Here is a 20,337-nt window from a genome sequence, read left to right as displayed (position 1 = left end):
ATGGAGTAAATATTTTTTTTTTGTGTGCGCGCGCATGCGCTTTGTGATTGTGCTATTGTTACATACTTACATGTAAGAAATTTTACCCGAGTATGAGAGCACATTTTCTTAATTTTTTGGAATATATTTTACTCCGTATCAAGAGGATATAACCTCCTCCCTATTATCAGTGGCGGACCCAGGAATTTCCGACTGGTGGGTTACAATCGATAATCAAGTATGTAAAAAAAAAAAAAAAAATTACCAAACAACCAAATAATAGTACTAAAAAATACATCCAAATATTCAAACAGTACAAAATACAACCAAATGTTCATATAATACTACAAAAGACAACTAAATAGTAATGCAAACTTATTACAATAGTTCTCGACGAGTTTTCATGTTTTGATATCGATTCATGATATCTTCCATGCTAACATTCAAAAACAAATCATTCTCCAAATAAGTAATTAAACAATCATTCAACATTTGATCTCCCATGCAATATTCCCCAGAAAAATTATTTGAATAAATATCCAACTAAATCAAGCAATTTCACATAATGACATAATCACATAAACATATTACACAAAACACAATTACACAAAACAGATTTCACATAAGTTGAAGAGACAAGTAATGCAAATTTGATCAAAAATTCACAAAAAAAAAAAAAAAAGAATCAATTGATGAAATTAGAAATCAACTTACTCATTCCCTTAGAAAACCAAGAGGTTGCCAACCTGGCCTTGGGCGAGACTACGTTTTCCTTTGATGCTCATTCCCTTTAGTGGACTCAAGCATTAATTATTTTGACACTTCTAAGCACTCGAATTTGTTATCCTTGCCGGGAACTCCAGCATAATAGCCTTATTTGCACATTCATCATTGCAATCTTGTTTTGTGTTGTGTTTACAGCCAACTCCAACACTTCAGTGATTGACAGGATATAGAGTAAAGTTAGCAAAAATTCAAAATCGGCTACAATATTAGAGCTCAATTTAGACACTAAATTAGGCCAAATTTTTAGGTTACAAAGAAAATAAAAAAATACAAGCAAAAAGTCATATTAAACAAAAAAAAAATCCAACAAGAAAGTATGAGAATAAACCTAGAATGAAATAAATGGCCAAAGAAATTAGCGAAGCAGAACAAGATAGATTAGAAATGAACACAAATTTCAACCGAAATTATTATAATAGGTGAGAAGAAAAACTTTCAATCAGGGTAGAATGAATTTCTATCAGATGCTAGCACCATTAGGATGGTTGAAAGGCAAAAGCAAAGCAGTCCAATTGATTTGATATTCAATAATAAAAAATAAAAAAAAATAAATAAACAAATAGAGCAAAAAAAGAAATTGAAGTGAAAATCAGAAACTACTTCGATGGAGGAGATAAAGCACAGTAGGCGCTTCAATGGAGAACTAGCGAGTAGCGATTTCGAAATGCGATTATGCGACTATGCGAGAAGCCACGAAGAGGACGGAGTCCACGACCACCGACGGACCAACCACCAGGCGAAGAGAACGGTGGCTGCCTGGCTGGGACGAAGCGAAGAGGCGAACTGAAGAATGGAGATGAGGCGAAGTCGCGAAGAGAAGAAGGCTAGGGTTTGATTGTTTGAAGAAGACAGAAACTCGGGATTTCGAAAGCAAATGTCAGTTTTTTTTTTTTTTTCAAAAAATAACTTAAAATTTTTTTTTGGGCCTGGTGAGTCACTTGACCCACCAGGTCTAAGCCCAAGTCCGCCACTGCCTATTATTTCTACAAAGTCAATCAAATCTGACACCTATATAAAGCCATGACCCCAGTATAAGCTCTTCCATCTGAAGAATATAAGACTGTTCTGGCCCATTACTTTTAATTAATTTTGTTGATTATCAAATTTATCCCATTAAAACTTTTATTAATAAAAAAAAATACTTTTATCAGTATATTTTAAGACAAATTAACTACATAATGGGTACTTTTCTTTGAATTTCACTTATCTTAGTAACAGAGTTACACTTATACTCCGTATTATGAAGTATATTATAGAGTACTAATACAATAGGATAAGGAGAACAGAGCCGATTTACGAAGTACTTCGAATATTTTAATCAGTTAAACATAAAATAGCAGAATAGGCAAGAATGTAATGATCACACGTTAGTAATTTAGTATGTCACCACGGGGCACTTTCTTGTGTAGTAGAATTTGTCAAAGATATTTCTCTCATTTTGTCTGAATAACATTTCTTCATTACTTTTCTCTCTAACTGATTGTGCAATCTTCTGGGTTTGGGTAAGTTCTTCTACATTTTCTTCTATCTCATTTCTTACAACGTAATATTTATCTTCATTTTACCCTTTCAATTTTGTCTCTTCATATGTTTTTTTTTTTCTTTTTTGCATTGATTTGATTTCGTTATTACAGTTGATTTTAAAATCAAAATGATCATGATAATATCAGAATTAGGGAAGATAATCAATTTGAGAAGCGGTTGTTTTGTGAATATTTTCTGGGTTATTCCATTGTTAGTCAATGATCATCTTATTATAATTGCAAGTTTAGTGATGTAGACGTGATTCGGTCCCATGAATTTATAGTTTTTTTTAATTTATTGCTGTTATTTTTTCTGGGTTTCCATTTTGAGGATGCAAGAAGCTGACTAAGAAATTCGAAAAGGATATACAGTAGTTATAAATCTTGAGAGGGAACATTTAGTTATGAAGATTAACCAGAATTTCCAGTTATTTGAAGAAGTTGCAGAATCTTGAATGGAAACAGTTCATCTTATAGCAGTAATGCATCACAATGCTGTGGCATATTAGAAAGGACTTTTTAAAACTCGGTCAATGAATCAATTTCTTAGAAATTACAACCTATACTGAATTACTGATATACAAATACACTTGGTGGAAAAAATCAGTATTGTGGCAGACCACAATTCCGTTCATCACTTATTAGCATCTATGTTATTCGAACTCTTCCCCACGTTCCCTACTGAATCCTCGACACTCTGACATGGGCATAACACTTGGACACATACTCTTGCTAGACACAAGTACCCGAATCTAAGTAATATAGATTTGCACTAACGAGGGGGTTGTGGACTTGTGGTAACAGATGAAATGAAGATTTGCGTGACATACATTAATCGTCGTTTCAATTTTTTCCATCATCGGTGCATACAATGCTGAAGTAGGCTAGGTAGCTTATATGAGGCAGCGCTGGAATATGTTGAAGTTATTTACCTTTTCACATGGTCCTAGATGGTATTGTGAATAGAATGAACATAGTTGGGTGAACAAAGAATGTTTAGACATTTCCAATTCCAATTGCTTCCAGCAATACTACACTGCTTATCTTATGAAGCTTCTCACGGAACACTGAGGCAGTACCTTTGTAATTCAGAATGTAGTTATAGTTGGGTTCATTAAAGATAAATCGGGGCCATTCAGCCCATTGAATGCTCTGCCTCAGGCTATTGTTATCATACCTTTTTTGGGTGGAAATTATTCAAATTTTACTGTGATGAGTTACCCCCTCTATGATCTGCCTACATATTCTCTGATTATTCAGGTGGCAGATAGCTAATATTTTTTTTTGTGATAACAAGTTACATTGTCAATTCTTGTATCATGTTGCTCTTTTGATGTGATGTTTGGCTTGCATGCTGAAGCTGTTATGTTTCTATATTATGGGATTGAAATGTTCAATTCTTCATAAATTATTGTCTGCTGTGTACTTGTTTGTTGGAGCAATCAGTGATTAACACTGTATATATGAAGTAAGATTACCTTCTGCACCCTAGTTTTTGTCTGTTGATAAACAAGTAGGCATTTCTTCTCTGGAAAATTGTTTATGCTGATACTGGAGTTATATGTCACGATCCGTCTGTTGAGTATTCTTTATTTGTTTGGTATATTTTGTAAAGCCTCTTTTATTTATTTTTTTTTTTTATTTTTTTTTTTTGGTAGGTTCAAGCGTTGTGCCAAGATTTTATCATGTCTTCACCAAGCAAGAGACTAGAGTCGGATTTTATGAGAATGTAAAGTTCCTTAGTACATTTATCTTGGCTGTATTCATTGGCTTAGCTTCCTCATTTATCTTGTTTGTATTCATTGGCTTCCTCTCTTGTAATCAAACTATGTTATTTTTGCACAATAATTGGTTTTACGTCAACAGCTATGACTTGTAATCCTTTGTTGGGTCATAATGATATGATGTTTATAGTCAGTTGAGGTCCTCATGCATCTTTGTTTTGTAAAATGCATTGTTTAGTTGAGTAATTTGATCATTCAACTATAAAGTCCGGCTAAGATTGATGCTGCAATTTTTCAATAGATTTTCATCTTCTAATCAGGGCACGTTGGACCCCTCGTTGAGATTTTCTTTCAGAGTGACATTTCATTTTGATTTCTGCCAGAATGTAGTTTTGATTGTGTACTTTCTTCTCAGGTTAATGAGTGATTTCACTGTGGAGACGATAAATGATGCAGTCAATGAATTCAATGTGGTGTTTCATGGTCCAAAAGAAAGTATGTTAATTTACATCTGTCTCTTAATTCTGCTTGCATTTCTCCCTCCAGGGAATCGGCCTGTGTTATTTTTTTGCTCTGTCAAATACAATGATAGTTGCATGTGTTATCCCATGTTCTAAAGGCAAGTGAGAGGCAGATAATATTCTTCCCAAGCTTGGGTGATCTGACTATTTATTCTTCTCAAGCTAAGTACACATGCGATTGTGGTTGCAGGTCCTTATGATGGCGGGGTGTGGAAAATCCATGTTAAGTTTCCGGATTCTTATCCTTTCAAGCCTCCTTCAATTAGATTCTTGAACAAAATCTTTCATCCAAATATTGATGAGCAGTGAGTGTATCAGTGTCCACTATCTATCTAGAGCATATATATAGTCACTCTAATCAAGAACTTTACTGACCAGACAATATACATTTTCTGAAACTTCATGTTGATAAGTATTAGGTGACTCGTACTTCGTTGCTTTGTCCGCCCGATCGGGCGGACATTACCCGGTCTGACCGGGCGGAAAAAGAAGAGGTGCCTGGCAAATTCGTTGAAGAAGCTGCTCTCGCGCGCCCGACCGGGCGAGCTTTCGCCCGACCGGGCGAGCCTTCGCCCGATCGGGCGGACATTGCCCGATCGGGCCGGGCGGAAGGGGTTTTTTGGAGTACTTCGGTTGTTGGAAAAGACGTGTTCTCGCGCCCGATCGGGCGGGCCTTCGCCCGACCGGGCGATCTGGGTTTTTTCAGCGATTACGAATTTAATATTTATCATATTGTGATATTGTAACCTAAGTATATCTTAATTAGGAATCACTACTATATAAACTTCCTATTATCATTATTAGGGAAACGGAGAGAGAAACACAAGAGAGAGAATACTTTGAGTGATTAAGTTCTTCATTGTAATCTTTGTAATCTTTGCCAGTTTATAGTGAAATCATTCGATCTCGGTGCCCGTGGACGTAGCTATCACATCGATAGTGAACCACGTAAATTCTTGGTGTTGTTCTTATTGTTTGCATTGAATTTCTTTATTGTTTTCTTGTTTGTTTACGACCTTTGCTTCCGCTGTCGCACAACAATTGGTATCAGAGCCAGGTTCAATCCTTGGAGAGTTTCTTGAAGATAACAATGGCAGGAGATTCAACAATAAGAATTGAGAAGTTTACCGGGAAAAATAGTTTCGGGCTATGGCAAATTAAGATGAAGGCTCTGTTAAAACAACAGCAGATATGGCGTCCGTTGGCTCCAAAGAGTACTACTTCGGAGTCAGGAGACGGACCGACTGACTCGCAGTTAGAAGTTATGGAAGAGAAGGCACACTCTACCATATTACTTAGTCTTGATGATCAAATCATCACGGAGGTGGCTGATCAGGAAACGGCGGCTGGATTGTGGCTGAAGCTGGAGTCATTGTATATGACTAAGTCGTTGACCAACAAATTATTACTGAAACAGCGGTTGTTTAGCCTCCGGATGCAGTCAGGTACTTCCTTACGGGAACATCTAGAAAAACTTAACTCTATTTTGCTTGATTTACGTAATTTAGATGTTAAAATTGATGATGAGGATGCTGCGTTGATTTTACTTGTATCTCTACCGTCTAGCTTTGAGAATTTTGTAGAGTCTTTTGTTGTTGGTAAGGATTCTATAACCTTAGAAGAAGTGAAGGCAGCACTTCATACTAGGGAACTCAGAATGAAAGCTACGAGTGATAATGGGGATAATGGTAGTGGGTTGTTTGTTAAGTCCGGAAAGTCTAAAAAGAATAAGGGGTTTAACAAGGGGAACAATGCTGGGTCGGGTGCTGGAAACGGCAAGGATGGATCTAGTAAAACTACTACTAAAACATGTTATTACTGTAAAGAACCGGGTCACTTTAGGAATAATTGTCCGGTGAGGAAAAACAAGTCCCAGGCTGCTGTAGTTGAAGAGAAACCGAATGAGAGCTATAATTCAGAGGAAGATTTAGCATTAGTCAGTTCTGCTAGGTCTGATGATTTATCTGATAACTGGGTTCTAGATTCGGGGTGTTCGTTCCATATGTGTCCACGTCGAGATTGGTTTGATACATATGAACCTCGCAATGGGGGCATGGTTATAGTCGGTAACAATGCTCCATGTAAGGTCACAGGTATTGGTTCCATGAGGTTGAGGACTGTTGATGGGCGGAGGTTAACTTTGACTAATGTACGGCATGTTCCTGCTTTAGGAAAGAATCTGATTTCATTGGGTACCCTGGATGACTTGGGGTACAATGGTGTGTTTTCAGATGGGGAGTTGTGTATTTTCAGAGGTTCTGAGTTGGTACTTAAGGGTATCAAAAGGAACACCCTCTATGTTTTTGAGGGTGTTACACTGCCTAGTTCTGCGGTTTGCGCATCTGTATCTCACCAGGAGATGACTAAGATTTGGCACATGAGGCTTGGTCATATGGGGGAGAAGGGGATGCAGCTATTGTCCAAGAGGGGTCTTCTATCCGGGGTCAAGGTTGCCAACCTTGAATTTTGTGAGCATTGTGTGTTTGGTAAGAAACACAGGTCAAAGTTCAGCAAGGGTGCTCACATTACTGGTGCAGTGCTCGATTACATCCATTCAGATTGCTGGGGTCCATCTAGAGTTGAAGGTATGGGAGGTTACCACTATTTTGTGTCATTTGTTGACGACAAGTCCCGATACACATGGCTTAGGTTGCTTAAGTCAAAGGATGAGGCCTTCAAAGTTTTCAAGCAATGGAAAGCTTTGGTGGAAAATCGACAAGGAAGGAAGATCAAGAAGCTACGAACGGACAATGGGCTAGAGTTTTGCAAAGACGAGTTTAATCAGTTCTGTGCAGATGAGGGTATAGGTCGGCATCATACTGTCAGGAAGACACCACAGCAGAACGGTGTAGCAGAACGGGTTAATCAGACACTGCTAGAGAGAGTCCGATGCATGCTCTCTAATGCAGGGCTTGGGAGGAGGTACTGGAGTGAAGCTGTGTTAACAGCTTGTTATGTCATTAATAGGGGTCCTCATTCTGGAATTGATTCCAAAATTCCGTTTGAGATCTGGAGTGGTAAGTTGCCTAATTTTTCGAATTTGAAGATTTTTGGTTGTGTTGCTTATTATCATGTTATTGAGGGTAAGCTGGATCCACGAGCCAAGAAGGGGTGTTTTGTTGGGTACGGGGATGGTGTGAAGGGGTTTAGAATTTTTTCACCTTCGGAGGGTCGGGTCATTCTTAGTAGGGATGTTACTTTCGATGAAAACACCATGTATTCAATTAAAAATGCAGAGATTTCAGATTTGAGAAGGGAAGGAGACAATTTATTACAGACAGATGGGGTACTTGAGGTACATCAGTCTACCATTGCTGATTTACCTCGGGTACAATATATTGATGATGATGCTGATGTTCCAGTGCCGGGTACTCCTGAACCTGAGATTACTCCTACTCATTCTAACTCTGGGGATGAGGTGGAGCAATCTAATCAGGGGTCATCTAGTCAACCTGACACCATTCTTGAGATGCCTAAACGAGTTATCAAGAAGCCTGTTAGATTGATTGAAGAGATGGAGGGAAGAAATTGCTGTGTTGATGCGATGACAGGTTATGCATTGAGTGTAGCTGATGATGTAGAGTCATTTGAACCTGCCACATATAAACAAGCAATTAGTTGTAGTGAGTCTGCGCAATGGCTTGCCGCAATGGGTGAAGAGATGCAGTCTCTTTACAAGAACAGAGTGTGGGAACTGGTAAAAGTACCGGAAGGGAGGAAGCTTGTGGGTTGTAAATGGATTTACAAGAAGAAAGAAGGGTTGTCGGAAACTGAGCAAATACGTTTTAAGGCTAGGCTAGTTGCTAAGGGGTTCAGTCAGGTAGAAGGGGTTGATTTTGTTGAGATATTCTCACCTGTGGTTCGACATACTTCTATCCGTGTGTTATTGTCAATTGTAGCACATTTTGATCTTGAGCTGGAGCAGTTGGATGTTAAAACGGCTTTCCTTCATGGCGATTTGGAGGAGGAGATTCTGATGAAGCAGCCCGAAGGATTCGAAGTTCCTGGAAAGGAACACTATGCCTGCAGATTGCTAAAGTCATTGTATGGACTTAAGCAATCCCCCCGACAGTGGTACAAAAGGTTTGATTCTTTTATGGTTTCACAAGGTTTTGACAGGAATTCATATGATTGCTGTGTGTATCATAGTAAGCTGGATAATGGTTCCATGATTTATCTTTTGTTATATGTTGATGACATGTTGGTTGCCACAAAGAATAAATCTGATATTGCTAGATTAAAGGAGATGCTTAACTCGGAGTTTGACATGAAAGACTTGGGTGCAGCTAGGAAGATTTTGGGTATGGAGATCTACAGGGATCGGGCTAGAGGTAAGCTTTTCTTGACTCAGAAAAGCTACATTGAAAAGATTTTGTCTCGTTTTGGGATGGAAAAATCGAAGCCTATAAGTACGCCAACTACTGTTAGTTGTAAGTTGTCTTTGTCTATGTCACCTCAATCAGAGGAGGAGTTGTCTTATATGTCTAGAGTTCCATATGCAAATGCGGTTGGTTGTTTGATGTATGCTATGGTCTGTACTAGGCCGGATATTGCGCATGCCGTTAGTGTTGTAAGCAGGTTTATGGCTCGACCTGGGAGGGAACACTGGCAAGGGGTGAAAAGGATTTTTCGCTACCTGAGAGGGACAGCTGATATTGGTCTTGTGTACGGGAATGATAAGGAATGCTTGGTCACTGGGTACAGTGATTCTGATTATGCAGCTGATGTGGATACCAGGAGGTCTGTGACTGGTTATGTGTTCACTTTGGGTGGTTCTGTGGTTAGTTGGAAGTCTACATTGCAGTCATCAGTTACGTTGTCAACTACTGAAGCTGAGTATATGGCTTTAACTTCTGCAGCTAAGGAGTCTATTTGGCTCAAAGGCCTAGTAGGTGAACTGGGTATTGCACAGGATTTTGCTACAGTGTATTGTGATAGTCTAAGTGCGATTTGCTTAGCTAAAGATCAAGTACACCATGATCGGACGAAGCACATTGATGTCAGGTATCATTTCTTACGTACTGACAAGAGGATTAAGGTGAAGAAGATTGGGACTGCTGACAACCCGGCTGATTTCTTCACTAAGCCTGTTCCGTTTAGCAAGTTTAAACATTGCTTAGACTTGTTAAATATTGATTACTACGTGATGTAGTAGGCCCTGAGGGGCGAAGTTGGGGAGCTCCTGGTGTAGGTGTGTTGGCCTTAAGGTGGAGCTTGCCCGGGGCTTGTGATGCAGGTGGAGCATTATGAGTTGTTATACTTGGAGACGAGTATGTGATGGGTCTTGGTTGAAGACTTATCGGGATGTATGGCTTATGCATGAGTCTTGCATCGGGTTTGGCTTGAGATGTTTTTCACTATGTCTTGATGGGGTCGTTTGCTGACTACGAGTTCTCGTCAAGGTGGAGATTGTTGATAAGTATTAGGTGACTCGTACTTCGTTGCTTTGTCCGCCCGATCGGGCGGACATTACCCGGTCTGACCGGGCGGAAAAAGAAGAGGTGCCTGGCAAATTCGTTGAAGAAGCTGCTCTCGCGCGCCCGACCGGGCGAGCTTTCGCCCGACCGGGCGAGCTTTCGCCCGACCGGGCGAGCCTTCGCCCGATCGGGCGGACATTGCCCGATCGGGCCGGGCGGAAGGGGTTTTTTGGAGTACTTCGGTTGTTGGAAAAGACGTGTTCTCGCGCCCGATCGGGCGGGCCTTCGCCCGACCGGGCGATCTGGGTTTTTTCAGCGATTACGAATTTAATATTTATCATATTGTGATATTGTAACCTAAGTATATCTTAATTAGGAATCACTACTATATAAACTTCCTATTATCATTATTAGGGAAACGGAGAGAGAAACACAAGAGAGAGAATACTTTGAGTGATTAAGTTCTTCATTGTAATCTTTGTAATCTTTGCCAGTTTATAGTGAAATCATTCGATCTCGGTGCCCGTGGACGTAGCTATCACATCGATAGTGAACCACGTAAATTCTTGGTGTTGTTCTTATTGTTTGCATTGAATTTCTTTATTGTTTTCTTGTTTGTTTACGACCTTTGCTTCCGCTGTCGCACAACACTTCAGCTCTGGCTCTGTTTGCTTGAATGTAATCAACCAATCATGGAGTCCTATGTTTGGTAATCTTCTTTTATTGATGATCTTTGGATTTTGTGTCAAATTAATTAATTGTTTTTTTTAACCCTGCTTTCTCTATCTCCTTCAAGCTGACATATCTCTTAGCTGAAAAAAAAAACTTTACTTTTTAAGGGATTCTTAATCTAGCTATGTTTTTTTTCCATCATAAGTTGATTGATTGGTGCTGTTTCTTCTGTAGATCTTGTAAATGTGTTTGAAATGTTTCTTCCCCAGCTTCTGCTCTACCCAAATCCTTCACATCCCCTTAATTCTGAAGCTGGTTACCTAATGATGAGGGACAAAAAGCGATATGAACAGAAAGTTAAAGGTATGATTTTGTGCATTCTAGATTTCAGTATTTCACTCTTTTTTTTTTTCTGTGCATATCTAGAGAGCCGTACTATCTCAACAACAGCATGACCTGTTGGTAGTTTGTTACACTTCTATTGATCTGTGTATCCCCCCCCCCCCTCCTCCCCCAGTGCCGGTTCTATTGAATACTCTGGACCTAATAAGCTTTGTGCCTTTTGTGAGTGCACCAAACAACTAGTTAAAAAAGGTAGTGGGAGAGAGAGCTGGGAAAAGGAACGCTATTGTACAAGCTTTGGCTTCTGTCGAACATGCTTTGAGAGATTATTTATATCACTCTGTATTTTAGTTATTTCTAGATGTGAACAGTCAGAGCTATTTAGACAAAAGTATATTTGCAAAAAGTCATGCTTCTGGACGAGATTTTGCAGTATGAGTAATTTTAGCAAGACCAGGTTTAACCTTATCAAAGCAATCACCAAGGTAGGCCATGCATGGTAAGTATGAAGTATCTCCGGTTTTGAAATCTATGGCTAGCATTTTTTGAATTACGGACTGTTATAAAAAGAACGTTGGAAGTTTCATGTCCTGCAATGCCTGGCTTCTGGTTGTATGAATCTATCTATGTCAATTGGTACATGCTCATAGTAAAAAAAACTGTGCTACTTTTGTCTACAAAAACATGTGCAACTATTTTTCAGTAATCCATTGTAGAAGCTTTGTGCAGCTATTTTTCAGTAATCCCAAATAAGCTAACATAGTCTCGAAGACATTAATTGTGCTTACACACTTGCAAACTTGCAATATATTTTGGTAATCATAACTTGTTATCATTTGTACAGAATACTGCGAACAATATGCCAAGAAGGAGAATATTTTGGGCTCTTCTGTTGAAGATGGAAGTGGTAGTGAGGAAGTCAGTGAGGATGAAGATTCATCAAGTGACAATGAAGCAGCAGGCACAGGTGAGGGGCATGCAGAACCATGAAAGGTGATGATACATCAGACTGTCTTTTGCCTCATCTTACTTGGTTAGTACCACAATGAAATAAGTCTACTTTCCGTTTATGAAGCATTTGCCTATTTGACTTGAGATCAGTTTCATTCCTCTGTAAGTGATGCTGTTTCATGCATTCTGCAGAAATCTCGAAAGCAATTGGCTGATTTCTGATTCTCATGAAGAGGAGATGAGAAATAAAATGTGTATAATGTCAAATACTTCCCTTTTTTTTTGGCAAATTTGTATGAGCTATCCTCATGCTCTCTTTTTTATGATCAATTGATTGCTTCTTGTACAACAATGGTTGAATTTGCTTGCCTTGGTTTTTAATATTTTTGTGGAAAAACCTCAACCTGATTAGACATTAGGCAGGAAGTGCTTTGTAAATATCAGACTCTTTTATTTATTTGATTGATAAATTTCAGTTGTAATTAATTGTACATAACTATCTTCAGATCATCATTTATACTTATCATTGGCCTGTTGTTGCAATGCAAATTAGAGCTTTCCGTAGATATGGGGCTGAATCAATAATAATGTTTTCATACTTGTAGTTGATTTTAAGCTATAATAAAATTGAAATTGAAGTTTGTAAAGATTGAAACCTTGACTCTAGTTTTGTTTCAACTTTCAAGTGTAAGAATTGAGTTATATAACTCTAAGCTTGGAGGCATGAATAATGCTTCATAAAGTTTCATTTTTCATAATCAAGATAAGCATTATTATGCATCAAAATGCAATTGATACTACTTCGTATAATGAAGTGAAACATATACATGTACTTGTAAATTCAAGTCTTTCACACTTCAAAGTGGTGGAAATACATAATGGTTTCATCATCCCTTATAAAAGGGTTGATTCCATCAATTATGTACCAATTGTATTACAAGTATCCAATTCAAAAACCTTAATAACCTTAATGTTGATATGTTTAATTCATTGAATAATACATATCCAAACAAACTCAATCCAACTTGAAAATAAATCTAATATGTTTTGGCTCGACTTGACTTAACTCAAACTCAATTCAAACGACCTGTTTGCCACTTCTTCTATTAACACTGGAACCAAAACGAGTTAATCCCTAATACGTTATTATAAATCGACATATAATAAGTACAAAGACATTTAAGATCTAGAGGAAGAAATTCCCACTCAATATGGAGAAAAAAAACTTAACAATGAGGAAATGTACCACATTTTTATAATGCAAAAGCTAATGAGCGCCCCCCGGCGTTAGATAAGAGAATTAAAAGTGGAAATATTAGAATAAAGCTAATATTAATTACACCGAACAACGCGTGATTTTGTCATGTTGTTCTAACTTAATACTATTTTAACCAATATAATTATTCCTTATCTAGTGCCCCGGAACGCTTGTTAGTAAGATACTTTTTATAGGGCCCAAAATATACGTTGCTGAACCTACTTATCACCACGTGCACCTTCAATATGTCGACATTAACTTTATAAATCCAATCAACCCTCTTTTTATTTGTTTCCGCTTTTCTTTCTTTCTTCTCTATTTTCTCTCTCTTTCCCAATTTTCTTTTCTATATTAACATCAAATTTTGCACCTTTGATAATTTGAGCCTACATCATCCCTTTGACATTCTGGGTGTTCTTCAATTTCCAATCATCTTATTTGGTTCGTCTTTTATACCCTTTAATTTTGATGCAATTCCTGTTTATAGCGATTAATCTAACAATCTTGTGATGTTTATGAATTACGATCTTTATTTGGGGTTATTTAATTGTTGGGGTTTTTTTTTTTTTTTTTACTGGTTGTTTTTTAATTGCTTGTAATTAGAATGAATTTGGATTTTGATGATAATTGGGTATTTGATTAACCGCATTTTGCATCATTTATGTTGTTTTTTTTTTGTTTTTTTTTTTTTGGCCTTTTGGGTGATTGACTTTGTACTGTGCTGGCTTTTACAGGAGAAGACTGATAGCAGGAATAGTAATTTTAAAATTATATAGTGCATTTGCAATAGGTATGTGGTATGTCATTGTGGTAAATTTGATGTAACAAGCAGTTTTACCGAGTAGGGTATTTGAATATAGTAGTTAGTACAATCTAATTTTGGTAAGGTTAATGTTTGGGAGAGCTTTGATTGTTTTCGGAATGATTTTGCGTGAGGGAATGTGATTGTTGATTGATGTTTTCATCAACTTCACTCCAGGTGGTGTATAGATGAACTGTGATCACTTTCAGAATGATATAGGTTTTTAAAGATAAATTGCTTTCGCAGGGGAGTGTGAATTTCAATCAATATTGTCATCAACACTATGATCAGCACTTGGTTTCAGCTTTAATTATATTCCTTTCATTGTGTAATGTGGAAGAACTTCCTAGGTTTCAATTCCTATATTGGTTTCATCTTGAAGTACTGCTAATGAGTAGCATTGTTTTGGAGGATTTTGGTTAAGAATGTTACATTCACAATCATCAGGCTAAGGGAGTGAGTTTCTTGAATGAGAGATGAATCCTAAGTGATAATTTATAGGTGCTTCTATGCCACTTAGCTTCAAAGGTTAAAAGGGGGGTATTTTGACTGTTGACGATTTGAAGATAATTAAATTTTGAGTTTCCATGGCAACCCTCAAGTGATACTGTCCAGTGTCCACTGTTGTCCTCCATGAAGTCTTTGGTGTTGTAGCAATTTTATTGTTTTGAATTGTTACATGGTGGTGTAAGTATAGAAAACTTCATGTGTGTGAAGTATGAACTCTGAGGAATGTTTTATCTAGACTGGAATGATGAATTGTTAGGACGTAGGAATGCATTAATCACTTTATACACAAGTAGTTTTTGAATTGATAGATATATTAGTAGTCATATTTTCAGATTTTTATATTTGTATGCTAAACACTTCCTTTCCCATCCTTATCCGATGGTATAGACTCTCTATGTTTGTTGGAACTGTATCATTTTCCATTTTTTGCGAGGGCCATGTCATCATTTAGATTTTTATGGTGCAAAGTATATGGTGACCAAATGTTTATAATTACTCTCAGGTGTGAATTAAATGCTCAGAACTTGTTTATTTCCCTAAATTTCGTCCAATAAGGCATGCTAATTGAATAATCATGATAAAGCTGTTTTTTTTTTCCCTAGAGTAGAAGTTGGTCAGGCATTTGCAGTGCTAAAAACATAAGAAAAATAATTGGCTCAAGAACTTTTTTGGTCATGAACAACCTTTTAGTTGCTTATACAAGGTTTACATCATACTCAATATTGCTGGCCTCTCTACTGCTGCTTAGGAATACAGGGTAAGGCTGTATACCTTTAGTTGATTGGAATATAGAGAGATGGTTAAGACTTGGGGTTACCGAGGATGATCCAGTATCCATCTGCTCTTCATTTTTCTTAAGGGAGATGGATGTGACATAGTGGCACATTCGTCTTTGTCTAACTAGCCAAATAAGAAATGCTATCTAATTATGGTTTTCCACTGTCAATACCTTTAATGTAAGAGATTTATTGAATTCTTTGTTTCCTATAGCATTCTGTCATGGTTTGCTATACCCTCTGTTTTTTTTTTCCTGCCATTTTCTTATGAATATGCAGAACTTGAGCGACTTCACTCATTGGAAATTCTGAGTTCTATTTTCGAGTTCGTGAAATTTTCCATCTATTTAATAAGGAAACTGTCATCATCTTTTGTGGTAGTGTTAGGCAACTAGATTAATACCATGTTATAGAGACTTGTTTTAGTGGGATCAATGAACAGTAAATGTGACAATAATTTATGTGGTGGCTGTGTATGTCTGTAGCAATTTTGGCAAGGGAAGAATGGTGTTTGGTCATAGACCATGAATAGGTAAAATTCATGATCAAACCACCCTAGGGTGAGACCAGCTGGTGTGACCAACTTTGCTTGTACATTTACCACCTTAAATTGTCTATTTCCATGCTGTCATTTTCTATGACTTTCGTTTTCCTTTTGTATTGAAAGAAGCAGTGACATATAATATCATACTCCGAATTACATTATCTTCACAACTTTGACACATGTACAACTTCTATACTTCTAGCACTTCTATACTTCTATAGCCTTTCTGCTGGTTATTGAATATGCTGCCTTTTTGGCTCAGGGTTTTCTTTATCTTTCCTTGGCTGTTTTTATTAGGGATATCCATCCTTTAAACAATTTCGGGTAATCTAGCTAATAGTTTTTGATACATACAAATAAACAAGAAAAACTCTAGCTTGCTTTGTCGCTAATTCTAGACAATGTATTGTCATGTATACTGCTTCTTAATTTTCTTTTTCTGCCATATTCTGCTCAGAGTCTCAATTTGGTTCAAGCTAAACTCAATTGGTTACAATGTCTTCACCAAGTAAGAGAAGAGAGATGGATGTTATGAAGCTGTAAGCTCCTCACTGTCTTAAATGTTTCATTTTTCTTTTATATACTGAGCCATGTATATGTTTGGTTTTTGTTTGGCCTTCCACCTGTCTTTGCTTCAAGTATCAACACATAAAATTGAGTTGAATTAAGAGTTCATCTGACATAGTTCTGGAGTCCTGAGTAGTAGCATTGCCTCTTTTTTATTCGTCAGCTCTTAGTATCTGCATTATTTGTAGCTCAATTATATTGCTTCTCCTACTGGTTTTGCTATATATTACCACATAAAATCCATTATTTCTCTAAATCTATAAGAGGCTCCCTGCTGGTGGTTTAGGGGTGTTTAGTTGGCAGCAGGCTTATTTATGTAATCTAAAAGAGTCTTTAATTGTCATAATATCCTGACCTCTAAAAGTGCTCTGACCAGTTTGCAGTACCATTGTTTAAGTTTTTGCCATGGACTCTTTATTCATAATGTTTTTCTCTTTTTTATCTAATGAACCTTACAACTGTATTCAGGATGATGAGTGATTATTCAGTGGAGACGATAAATGATGGGCTTAATGAGTTCAATGTCATGTTCAATGGTCCAAAAGATAGTATGTTGAAGCTGCTTATCACCTATTTATTTCTGTGCAGTTTATACTATCCTTCCTTCCCTTTGTCTCTATCTATATTGTTTCTTTTTATATTCCATGGTCACAAGAAAATGTCAGGTTGGATGTGTGTGCAAGTTGTCTGATACCTTCATTTTAAGGTCTAGGTTAGCTGTTCATGATTTTTATTATTTTTTTAAATCTATGGTTGCTGTGGTGACTATAGGTCTCTATGAAGGCGGGGTGTGGAAAGTCCATGTTGAGCTTCCAGATGGCTATCCTTATAAGTCCCCTTCCATTGGGTTCATAAACAAAATATTCCACCCAAATGTTGATGAACTGTGAGTTTACTCCTATATTCCTAGAGCATGTGGAAAGGTATTCCCTGATTGCTATTGATTTGAGTGAATGCGTATTAGTTATGTCTTAAATGAATTGTAAAATCTTCAGGTCTGGCTCGGTGTGCTTGGATGTTATCAACCAATCGTGGAGTCCTATGTTTGGTAATTATCACTTTCCTAGTTACATTTATTTTAAGGCCCTGATTGCTTTCAACTTTTGTTTTTGTGATTGTTTTTTATTCGACTTCAAAATATGAATGGCTCTTGTTGTTATTGGTTTGGACGTTTGGTGCAGATTTGTTAAATGTGTTTGAAGTCTTTCTTCCACAACTGCTGTTGTATCCTAATGCTTCTGATCCTCTTAATGGTGATGCTGCTTCGCTGATGATGAAGGATCGTGAACAGTATGAACTGAAGGTCAAAGGTAATAACTTTCCTACTCCACATTTTATCTTTCTGTTTTTAACTCGTGAAAATCCACCTTTTAATCATTATATCCAGACATCAGTTATTTTCAACATTTTTGCCTGTTTGTGTATGCTGATTCTCAGTGGAGTCTTAGTCATTGGTGAAAATCTACCAGCTGACTTGACTATAGTACAAAATAATATCTTTCAGTTTTAGCTTCTTGTTTCAAATGAGAGTTATTGGAGTAGAGAAAAAAAGGAGAGAGAGTAAAGGATTGAGTGGTCTTATCAAGTGATCTATGAATTTGAGCGACACCCCCTCCCCCCCCCCCCCCCAAAAAAAAAAAAAAAAAAAAAAAAAAAAAAAAAAAAAAAAGAACAGGAAAACACACACCTAGCCATCTGGATTATTAAAAAACACACTCAGGAAATCAATCTTGTTTCAATTCTTCTCCGCAAGATATCTTTTGATCCTCTAGTAGAAAAGGTTTATATTTCTCCAAAATGGAAGTGGGGAACTGGGACTGTAATACCAACAACAAAGATCTTGTATGGGGAGAGTTACAAATAATGTTAGGGAATTGGATTTGTAGAGCATGTAGCACATGATAGAAGTAAATTGAGAAAGAGGATTTTTGTGCACGGCCACTGGAGGGTATATCTCAGTCTATGCAGCCGTCACATCCTGTTGGGATTAAGGTCGTGGTGTTGTATTGGTTTAGTCTAGGACCTGTTATGTTATTAAAGAATGTAAGATTCACTTAGCAGTTCATATTTGTGTGATCAGGCTAGCTTCCTCGTGTCCAGATGAACTTCCCAAATCTTTTATCAAGGGTAGATTATAGATAGCATATCAGTATATGGTCTCTTTCTTTGGTTGCAGAGAGGTTTACATTATGACCTATGATCAGGAGCTGGAAAATACTAGAAATGTCTTTCATTTCTGTTCTGGATTGACATATTAATACCTTCAACATACTAAAATAAAAAGAAATGAAGATAAATAAAAAAAAAAATAGATATAGGATTGAAGTTTTAGGATGTTGATGGACAAATTGATTGTTTGGCATAAGCTGCCCTAGTTTGTCAAAACATGAGCCCTGGCATCTACCAGGAATTAGGATTATACAATGGTAAATCTACCCTTAGCATGGGGGAGTACTGGTTGGTACTTAGCTTTTTTGCGCCATGGCTCTTTGATTTGTTTTACTTTGAAGATGCCCAAGCTTTATTATCAGTGCTTTGTTCTGAACTTTCATTTTTGGGAGTTGGGAGAGTGAGAGTTGGAAGGAATTAGGAAGGATATGAAGTATATGGATTTGCATGAGGATGAGGCATTGGATCGTAAGGGATGGAGGTGGAGGATCTTTGTCGTTGATAACACGGAATAATCAAATTTGATTCATGTAGCCGACCCCACTTATGGGATTAAGGCTTTGATTGATTGATTGGAGAGTGAGAGTTGCTGAATATTTCTATACTCTTAGCAACAGTGTCTTTTACAAAATATTTTAAAGAAAATGAAGAGGAAAATAATAGTTGAAAACACCCCGGGGCCAAATCTAGCCAAAGCATACCATGAAGCTCTACTTGAGACTTGACGCGTACTTTTACTCTTTAACAGTATCTGTTGAAATGTCTGGCGGTGGTACATATGTCCTGACTTGTATCCTATCTTATGTGATATGTGTCCCACCTCTTTCAGATTCATCGCCAACTTTTACAAATTGTTTAATTTAATTGGTGAATGTTGATGGGGGATGGTCTTAGATAGTAGATCCCATATGGGACATTCTGCTTCGCCTTTATACTGGGTTGTGCTGAAAATGTGATGGTGTATGTTCTGTTTTTTTCTTATAATTCTTTGGATGTATTCAGAATATTGTGATCGCTATGCAAAGAAAGAAAACATTGATGCATCTGCTGCCGAAGATGAAAGTGATGAGGAGGACATCAGTAATGGGCAGTGCACATCAAGTGATGATGAAATTGCTGGACATGCAGACCCATAAATTAGAATTAATCATACAGGGACTAAGTTAATTTAGCTTTATCCCTTTTGTTCATTTGCTGGCTGTATCATGTTTTAGTTAGAATCACAATGATAATTTATGTCCAAGTCATTTTTTAGCTTACTAATTTATTTGTTTTAGTATAGTAAGAAAGCAGTTTGATAAAAATTGGTGGGCATGATCATCTGAATAGAAATTTAATGTGTGAATTTGATTTTCGCTACAATAGATTGATTTATTTGAATTGTCTTCATTGTTTTTCTCCTCTTACAGAGATTAGGCAAAGATCTGCTGCCTAAAAACCAGTTTTGCGCCGAACAGTATTGAAGATCAGAAATTTATATTTTTTGACCTAGAGACTCGACCTGTTCTTTTTGGTTCAGTCCGGAGTCACTCCGGACCTATTACGCCTATTTTTTGGATTATAATTTTTAGTCTTTCGAAATTCGTTATACATATACATGAGGGGCTGAGGGGCTTAGAGAATTGGAAAATAGACAATTTTGTAGAATGATATCTGGGCCTTTTTGAAATTCGTAAGGAAAGGATTAATATAGGGCCCTTGGAAAATAATACTGTAATAATACTGTATGTCCACTGCATTTGTAGAAGCCATCATTTGCAATTAGAAAACACTAATAGACAAGCTTTGAGTTGTTC

General features: G+C 37.2%; 2 protein-coding genes and 1 long non-coding RNA gene across 5 annotated transcripts; 2 read left to right on the top strand and 1 right to left on the bottom strand.

Moving 5' to 3' along the window:
- Positions 1-240: 240 nt before the first annotated feature.
- On the bottom strand, positions 241-1,995 carry LOC110686676. Its single transcript, XR_002504271.1, has 2 exons — positions 1,366-1,995; positions 241-912 (listed from the first exon to the last, which is right to left on the bottom strand). It is a non-coding gene; the product is annotated as an uncharacterized LOC110686676 (long non-coding RNA).
- A 125-nt stretch (positions 1,996-2,120) lies between these two features.
- LOC110686673 (ubiquitin-conjugating enzyme E2-23 kDa-like) lies at positions 2,121-12,425 on the top strand. The gene is made up of 8 exons (XM_021863281.1): positions 2,121-2,267; positions 3,947-4,017; positions 4,428-4,507; positions 4,724-4,838; positions 10,607-10,659; positions 10,857-10,985; positions 11,809-11,997; positions 12,108-12,425. The coding sequence occupies exons 2-7, from the start codon at positions 3,974-3,976 to the stop codon at positions 11,952-11,954; spliced, it is 567 nt and encodes a 188-aa protein (XP_021718973.1). The 5' UTR covers positions 2,121-2,267; positions 3,947-3,973; the 3' UTR covers positions 11,955-11,997; positions 12,108-12,425.
- Positions 12,426-13,379: 954 nt separating this feature from the next.
- LOC110686674 (ubiquitin-conjugating enzyme E2-23 kDa-like) lies at positions 13,380-20,337 on the top strand. Of its 3 annotated transcripts, none has more exons than XM_021863284.1 (8): positions 13,380-13,614; positions 16,068-16,129; positions 16,263-16,344; positions 16,841-16,920; positions 17,144-17,258; positions 17,368-17,420; positions 17,554-17,682; positions 19,544-20,337. In XM_021863284.1, the coding sequence occupies exons 3-8, from the start codon at positions 16,301-16,303 to the stop codon at positions 19,675-19,677; spliced, it is 555 nt and encodes a 184-aa protein (XP_021718976.1). In that variant the 5' UTR covers positions 13,380-13,614; positions 16,068-16,129; positions 16,263-16,300; the 3' UTR covers positions 19,678-20,337. The 3 variants fall into 3 exon arrangements, with proteins under 3 accessions (XP_021718976.1, XP_021718975.1, XP_021718974.1); XM_021863283.1 differs by lacking the exon at positions 16,068-16,129 and adding an exon at positions 13,908-13,963; XM_021863282.1 differs by lacking the exon at positions 16,068-16,129 and having other exon boundaries at positions 13,381-13,614.

This window comes from Chenopodium quinoa, unplaced genomic scaffold, assembly GCF_001683475.1.
Source record: "Chenopodium quinoa cultivar QQ74 unplaced genomic scaffold, ASM168347v1, whole genome shotgun sequence".
In the NCBI taxonomy this organism is placed as follows: domain Eukaryota; kingdom Viridiplantae; phylum Streptophyta; class Magnoliopsida; order Caryophyllales; family Amaranthaceae; genus Chenopodium; species Chenopodium quinoa.
The sequence above is the reverse complement of the archived record's forward strand: the minus strand, read 5'-3'. Positions and strand labels throughout refer to the sequence as shown.

Excerpts from the sequence above, each read along its gene's own strand:
- LOC110686673 (XM_021863281.1), top strand. The coding sequence starts at position 3,974 with ATGTCTTCACCAAGCAAGAGACTAGAGTCGGATTTTATGAGAAT. Across the intron at positions 4,018-4,427 it reads GAGTCGGATTTTATGAGAAT|GTTAATGAGTGATTTCACTG; the intron begins GTAAAGTTCCTT and ends CTTTCTTCTCAG. Across the intron at positions 10,986-11,808 it reads ATATGAACAGAAAGTTAAAG|AATACTGCGAACAATATGCC; the intron begins GTATGATTTTGT and ends TCATTTGTACAG.
- LOC110686674 (XM_021863284.1), top strand. The coding sequence starts at position 16,301 with ATGTCTTCACCAAGTAAGAGAAGAGAGATGGATGTTATGAAGCT. Across the intron at positions 16,921-17,143 it reads GTTCAATGGTCCAAAAGATA|GTCTCTATGAAGGCGGGGTG; the intron begins GTATGTTGAAGC and ends TGGTGACTATAG. Across the intron at positions 17,259-17,367 it reads CACCCAAATGTTGATGAACT|GTCTGGCTCGGTGTGCTTGG; the intron begins GTGAGTTTACTC and ends TAAAATCTTCAG.